This window comes from Oxyura jamaicensis, chromosome 4 (genome assembly GCF_011077185.1).
Source record: "Oxyura jamaicensis isolate SHBP4307 breed ruddy duck chromosome 4, BPBGC_Ojam_1.0, whole genome shotgun sequence".
NCBI lineage: Eukaryota > Metazoa > Chordata > Aves > Anseriformes > Anatidae > Oxyura > Oxyura jamaicensis.
In genome coordinates, this window is record NC_048896.1 from 83,748,978 (window position 1) to 83,757,068 (window position 8,091).

The window sequence follows — 8,091 nt, forward strand, 5'->3', positions numbered from 1 at the left end:
CAAAAAAAAAAAAAAAAAAAAAAAAAAAAAAAAAAAAAAAAGCAAAGCAGAGAGAGAAAACTTTCCATTCTTTGCATGGATGTTTGACCTCAGTACCTGAGAAGCCAGACTTACAGCTAGTCTCTATCACCAGACTGAAATAGAGCTGCTGCAGCACAGTGGTAAACCTGACCCATCATCTGTATCAAGATCCACTAGCTGTTTTACTAGGGTTCAAAAGATCTTTAACAAGTATAGTTTCCTGTACAGGAGCAAAGGTTCAATAGTTTATGCATGTTAAAAAAGACAGTTTGGGGAGTATTTTATACAACCACTGATCTTCTTCCATTCCCCTCTTTCAGCAGCAATGAGGCCAAATGAGATGAGGGAGATCTAAACTGCTACGGTGCACGTGTCTCCCAATGGCCTGGTCCCACTGTCATCTATATTTGGGCTGGCAGTGGAGTACACAAGTGAGTTTCCTTCCCATGGAAACTAAAGTATTTGGGAAACCAAAGGTAGGTTGAGATGCACCTGGATTTTATCCTGCAGTAGAATCAAGGTACAACCAGAACTCCCACTGCGTAGTCTTAATGTTGTCTTAAGTTAAGGTTTAAATTCAGTTTTTAAAATAAAAATTTCAGTCTATTTCCCCAATCCTATTATTGACTTCAAAGGGGAGAGGAAAAAAAAAAAAAAGGAAAAAAAAAAGAAAAAAAAAAAAGAGAGAGAAAGATGTGCAGAAAGTGATTTCTCCCTATTATTGTATCTCACCTTCATTTATGCCAATCCCCTGCATTTATACATACATAAGTATACAAATATACATAAATATTTCATACATATGTAAATCACCACATTATTTTATGGTTCCCCATTACCTTGACTGATAAGATTGAGGCCACAGACAATACTCCTAAGTGTTCTGGACAAGACTTCTGAAATATTTTGCTTTCAGCCATAGCCCCTCCTGCTCTCTTCTAAAGAAAAAACTGCTGCAAGAATGATGGACTTAAGTCAGAGCTACCAGCTGGCTGGCCTGCTAAGAATATAGTTGCACAATTAGATCTGGGAGATTCTTGGTTTAATCAGGCCTTAAGAGAAAGGTCTGCACTGCAGAAGCCTTCCATGCATTATCTGTTTTTAACAAGCAGCTTTAATATTCATCAGCTTAAGGGATAGATGAAAAGACTAAGATATTAGTGCTCTTGCACATCAGAATTGCCACCCAAAAAAAACATAAACATGATTTATTAAGGACTACAGAAAATTTAATCATTGGCAACTTATTTTTGTTGTGACCCACACCAATGTCAGTCCTGAGCATGGGACTGAGTTATCCTGGGCTGAGCCTCAGATTTGATCCCCAAATCTCCTCTGCACATAGAGTTTTTCATAGTAGATGGAGAGTGGTAGGCTTCCAAAGGAATCCATCTCCATTTTCTACAAATATTTAATCTCCAAGGAAACCTTGTGGTTTGAACAGTGAACAGTAGCATCATTTACATTGAACACACCAAGTTTTGTGGTCTTCCTGAGTTCCCAGTGCCTTCCAGGCCTTTCTCCAATGCACTCACTCACATTCTCAAAGGGGGACGCAGACCATGTTCCTTCCACATCCTGTTGGTATTGATTCTGACCAAACTATGTCTGGTTTAGCTATTCCTAATATGTAACTGTCAACTGTCTTTAACTATCAAGAATTCACGATGCAAGTTCAAACAAGACTGGATAAGATAGGTGAATGAAGATAAAACATAAGACAGGTTATTATTTTTCTTTTTCAATATTATGCACACTATTTTCCTGAAAAATAAGAATAGCAGAAATAGTCTAATAGAGGAATTGCATTGACTAAAGATAACTTCCTTAATATACACATGATCTGTCATTGTAGGTGTTCTGTTTCTTTTCATCTGAACATAAAACTAGCTTTATGTTCCAGTTTATGACTGTTCCTATCAGATGAGAGCAAAAAAAAACAAACAAACAAACAAACAAAAAAAACAGATAATGTAAGAATGCAGGAGAATTTGTAGCTTCCTTTGACTACATAAAACTGCTTGTTCAGTACTGGAAGATTATTATTATTATTATTATTATATTTTAAAGCTTTCACAGGAAAACAGCTATTCCTTCTGGTGGTTTTCAATTTTCAGATCCCACTCCCTCCCACAGTGCATGTGCAAACTACTCTGCAGTGCATTTGTTGCCTCAGGTACACCATGGTTTTCTTTTTTAAAGTTTATCTTTCACACAGCCTTTAAAAAACACTAAATATGCACAAATGCCACGTATTCCAATCGTATGCTATTTCTAAATGATATTTCTGTTAACACTAGAGGCATTCATTTGATGCAAACTATTGATCCTAGCAAATAGTTTTGTGCTGTTTCTAACTGGTTCTTTGTAAGTGGAAGAGTCTGAATGGGAAACAGCCTCCCTGAGTGCCTGCTGGGAGGAAACACTGACATCCAGCTTCCTTACAAGTGTCCTGATCATCCCATCAAGCTCAGAGGCCTTTTGAATCAGGTGGTCCTTGGACACCAAACAACAGATAATTAATTCAACACCAGTCAACTGTTCAGGTACATTCTGCAAGCACACTGCTACCATTCACACTCAATTTCAGAAATAATAAAAAATTAAAAAATCATTTACAGGATAAGGGTCAATATTAATTATTCTGTCTGAGTCACTCAGCATGCTCAGACTCCCAGAGGACCTCAGCTTGGCAGGACACCAATATACGAACCATCTGGCCTGCCACTGTATGTCTTGGAGCTGGTTTCTATAAATGACAATGTCTAAAGAATTTGAAGGACCCTGTTTGCTGGTGTAAAGCATCATCTAATCTTGTACATCAATTAGCACATAATTATTTGGCATAATCTGACCATCATTTCTCATTTGCCCATTCAGTGGTGGGATGAAATGGAGTAGGACAGAAGTTTAAATCAGAAAGCCTTTAGCTGACCCATCTTTTCTAGTGCTGTTGCAGGCAGCACTGCAAACTGATTGCTGTTAAATTATTAGCTTTCCTCCACTGCAGTATCTAAAATTTTCCATTTTTACTTAAGAGAAATAAAAAGCAACTGAAATAATTAGACAGATGAAAACTGTGATATCTGCACATATTTACACAACTTCTTGTAGTAGGAAGAATTAATTTCTTAAAGAATTAAAAACACGGAGGACAGGATTTTAATTAAAATCTATGACTTGCAAAACAAAGATACTAAGTGCCAGCAGAGGATTTGTTTGCCTGCAGAACTGCTTAAGTCAAAATGGACTTAGGCATTATATGGTTCCGTGTGAGTAAAACATTTTCAAGTGTCTGTTCCCTACCTACTACTGTGTGTCTGCAGCCCTTGTTCAGGAAATCATTAATTCCCGAGGGAGGAAAAATGGGGCCAAATAACCTAATTAGCTGTAAGATGAAGCATGATAGTTAAACCAGAGTTGTCTTTCATAGAAAGGGACTGGACCAAGAAAGGCTTAATCTTGTGGTAAGATACTATGGTATCAATGATAACAGACTACTATCTTACTATCATATGGTATTATTATTAATACCCTTATTACCAACACACTTCAGGTATGATGTGACTTCCCACCTGAACTACCAGGCCCTGTAATTTACTGTCAGCATGAAAAAGTTCCAAAATAGTTTTCATTAAGTGCTGATTCTTAAAGCATCATTTTATCAATATGAAAGTTATCGTGTCAAATATTTATAAGTGTTTTTCCTCCTCAAAATCTCATAGCATTAAACAAAACAGCTGGTGGTAGGGTATTAGCTATGTCTTCAGAACTGCTGGCCAGCATCAGGAAGAACAGGAAGACACATGAGAGCAGACTTCCAGATTTTGGATCCTCACAGGTGTCTCCTCTGCTTACACAGTGCTTCAAAACATCAATTCCAGAGGCTATTTCCTGTGGCATCTGGTGTGTATTTTCTGAAGAGGTGTTGGATGAAGACCAATTCAGTTACTGCTGTAAGCAATTGCACTGCTGTGTTACTGAGCAAACGAAGATGTGTTTCACACCATAAAGCGTGAACATATGCATTAGTATTTCTTCAAAACCACTCATTTCATTTCTGCCTTCCAAAGAGCAGCATCAAGCAAAGCAGCAACGTACTATGAACCAACTAGGGCGTAATCAATGAAGACAGAGAAAGAGTGCAGAACAATGCCACTAAAAATTAAGTGTGTTAAAAATGTCCTTTTCTTGTAACAGTGCTTAAACATAAAGATAGCTCTGAGATTTGAATAATGGAGGGTTTCCAAAAGTATTAATGCTGGTAGGATCCCAACATGAATGACACTTCAGTGTCTTGGAGAATTTACAGTCAGGCTCGGTTAAACTTCCCCAACTTGAGCAGTGTCAGTGCACACATGCAGCTGCGCACACACCTCCTTCCTCCTCCCTCCCACTACCCCAGGTTCCATCAAAGGGTCACACAGAAGAGACCACATCTGTTTGTGACTCAGGGTGGCGAGGAAGCAGTGTTACAGCTGTACTAGCACAGCTGGCTTGGCACTTCTGCTTACTGCAGGGACAGGGGTTTGGCAGTACCGCATCCACCCCTGGAACGCTGAAGTTACTGTACTAGTGTTGTCCAAGCAGTTACCTAATGAAGTGCTCTGAAACAAGTCCAGAAAAACTACTCAAGTTAAACTGCAGCTTGAATAAGGAGCTTAAAGGTAACAATTGAAGGAGGATAATTTACAGATACTACCACCTACAGGAACACATTGGATATTTGGCTGTAGGTCAGTTTATAAAGGTAAGAAAGAAAAAAAATCCCAAGACATTAAGGAAATGCTACAAGCAAATTAACCCTCAAATTTCTGTAAAATGTGATTTTAGGACGTCCATGACACAACATCTCCTTAAGTTATAGAGGAAACTGTCACTGAAGCCAGACATTTTTTCAGAACTTTCTACTGCAGGCTGAAGAAATGGGTTATCCATAAAAGCAAAAGTGATTTAATAGGTTGTTTCACAGTCTCACTTAAAGGAGAAGTAAATCATAAATAAGTGGTATACAGTTATGCAATTTTGCAGTCATCTCAAACAGGTTGCTAGGCCATGCTAACTAGTAAAATATTTTTGTTTTATAAAATTAGTTCTTTTTATATATATATAGAAAATGTATGTACAAAAAAAAATCACATTGCTAAAATGCTTTACCTGGTTTTATTTCTGAGGTTTATATTCTTTCCCGTGCAGCTGATTTCTCCCCACAGGATTTCAACCTTTATTACTTGCTGACAACACGTCTGACAAATAGTTTTTTGCAGTGGTAGCTGAGGTTGAGCCATCTGTTTTATCTCTAGAGAGCCATGCATTATTTGTAATGACATTTTTCTGTTTCTTTCCCTGGGGAATAGCACCTGCATGCTGATTTCCTATTTGACCCCAAAATACATCATCCCGTTTGGACAAGCGGTCCCTCCCTTTTATGGCCCAGGAAGCACCATGCTCTGAAGGCTTCAGTGTCTCCTTCATCTTTGAGAGCGGAGGCCAAGGGGTTTCCTCCTGGATCATGGGCAGGTTGCGGTCACCCGTGGGGTTCGCATTGGAGGGATCAGCTGAAGGTATCTGAGGAGGAATGAAGAGAAGAAAACCTTGGATGTCCCAGTGTGTTTCTGCATCCTATACGGAAACAAGTCACTCTGGATATTGTGGCTGATTTCAGACATTGCTTCCCATTTAATTGTACAATAGGCCTGTATCATGCTCTCCCTGGGATTTAATTAAAGCACACATGGTGTATATATATATATAAATAATCCATGAATTAATAAAGATCAGGGCCATCAAAGAGCTGTTTGCAGTTTGCTCTCTTTACTAATTCTCCTCTATTACAATATTTTTACCACTCATTTTTATATATGGCTGTGATAAAGAAGATGACCAGGAAAGTAGCTTTAATTATCTCATAAACCCCTCGAATAAATAATTTAAGGATTCCATATGTTATCAGAATTCTGAGTCAACATTTTGTTCTTGTTTCTTAACTACAAAGAGACATCAGTATCTTGCATGATTTTTTTTTTAATTATTCTAGTCAAAAGCAAAAACAATGTTTTTATTTGTTTTATTCCTTTTATTTTAACCTGAGATTATAAAGAAAAATCATTAGATCAATCTTTGTAACTACACTAGCTAACTGGCTCCAGTAACTGCATATTTGAATTTTGTTTCCATAAAATTATGGAGAGGTTATGTTGTCTTAGAAAGAGTGAAATCTCCTGCAAGTTTAGGTTAGCAGCAGACTGTCATAAATGCAATTGCAATTGATCAACTCTGGTCTTAACAGGATTCCTGCAGTTAATGGAAATTACTATAAAGAGCTTCAGGGCACAGGAATAATTGGATCACTAAAAAACAAAATGGAGGGGGGAAAAAAAGGTAGGACAGGATCAACATGATAACTACTTCAAAAAAAAAAAAAAAAAGAAAAAGAATAATCCAACAATTTTCAGAGACAATATCTCCAAGACTATACCATGATTAAAACAACAATTTTAATTGTTTTACATGCCCCAAGCCATTCTTAAACAATGAGGAAGAAAAAGCATAATGAAAAACATTAAGTACATGTTATCTTCAGCTTGTCTAAACTAAAAATAAAATGTGCATCTCTGGAAATGATCATTAAAATATTTATGTGATCTGAAAAAGGACTGCCAAGAAAAGTAGATTTCACTAAACTAAAAATGATTTAAAAAATTTTACTGACCTGGCAATTTTTGCAATGGTTTTGTCTTAGTTCCCGATGCAAGGCTATGATCTTCTCCGGGCTTCTTAATTTTATAGGAGAACTGGCATACACATTTGGAGAGATGTGAGAACTGTGGATGCCATCCACCTCTCGGACAGAGTTTGCAGGTTTTGACCCTATCATCCTGTTCACTCTGACATATGTCTCGTGATCCTCTGGCTGTCCACTGGCCTCTGAAATGTCTGTGGAAGAAGGCAGCATCTGCAAGAAAAAATACCATTTTTAGAAACTCAGGCTACATTAAGTTTTCCAACACTGTTTATTTTGAATTAGTGGAATCTGCTTTGAATAATTCAACACAGTAAACGTTCACAGAAATTAAATGTAAAGAAATTATATTCACTGTATTAAGAAGAAATTTAATTTACCAATTATTTTACCTGTGAAACATTCCTGTATCAATCTAAAATGGAATCCTACATTCCTCAGTTTTTCTTCAAGAACTAAAAATTCCAAATTTGCACATGGATATTAAGAGAAACTATTAAAAAAAAGAAAAAAGAAAAAGAAAAAGAAAAAGAAAAATTTGATTGCATGTCTCCTCTTGAAGAACCTAAAAATTTGTATTTCTTTTGCACATTCCCTCATTCCACAAAAAATCCAAGTTTGTCTACCTAAGAATGCTCAAGATAGTTATGCATAATGGATTTTTAGATTATATTAGTTCAACTGCAAAAACTCTTCCACAGACCCTCATATTCTGAATTAAAAATTTCCTAATTGAATTGATTTCATTGCATTACCAGATTGACTAACACCACAACAAAGCTTTCAGATTATCCCTCCTGAATATCCTCTTCACTGAACTGAAGCTACATTTAGAGAGAAATGCAGCTTGTTTAATTATGCACATTTTCATAATAGTTGGAAACAGGAAGAGAAGATCTCACTGAAAATAAATGACTACCACAGGGCAGTAGCATTTCACCATCCAAATATAAATTTATTAAAGCAACAGGATTAATGCCGCATTTTTTTCTTGTAGTTGCACAATGAATTTAAGACCGTTAGCAAATTTTTCAGCCTTTTGTTGTTGTTTTAATTATTTCCAAAATTAAAACATCTGCTTACATAATGAAGTTATCACCTCATTGTCATTAGTCCTCTTGCAAAAGCTCCAGAAATGAAAGTACTATAAATATCCCAGATCAGAAATGGTTTATTTAAGATTAAACACATTCTACTTAAAACAATGCATTGTTTTTCCTCTGTATGTCTTTAATGAGTATTAGTTACATCACTTTTGTCCACTGGAAAAAAGCAAAGGATTCTGAAATGTTGTAGTGTTGTAAGATTACTCTGACGTCAGACCCACG

At 36.6% G+C, this 8,091-nt stretch overlaps 1 protein-coding gene across 6 annotated transcripts in view; it reads right to left on the reverse strand.

Annotated features, from left to right (window-relative positions):
- The window catches only part of C4H4orf50 (chromosome 4 C4orf50 homolog), a 79,399-nt gene that overhangs the window by 39,381 nt on the left and 31,927 nt on the right, over nucleotides 1-8,091 (reverse strand). For 5 of the 6 annotated variants that reach the window (XR_004751031.1, XR_004751033.1, XR_004751032.1 and 2 more), the window contains 2 exons: nucleotides 6,734-6,976; nucleotides 5,179-5,589 (listed from right to left, as the gene is read on the reverse strand). Coding sequence is in view for 1 of the 6 variants with exons in the window: in XM_035326481.1 (XP_035182372.1) it covers nucleotides 5,239-5,589; nucleotides 6,734-6,976 (594 nt within the window). In the remaining 5 variants the exon portion in view is untranslated. Of the gene's footprint in view, nucleotides 1-5,174; nucleotides 5,590-6,733; nucleotides 6,977-8,091 lie in introns of those variants that run through there. The other variant, XM_035326481.1, reaches the window with a different exon arrangement.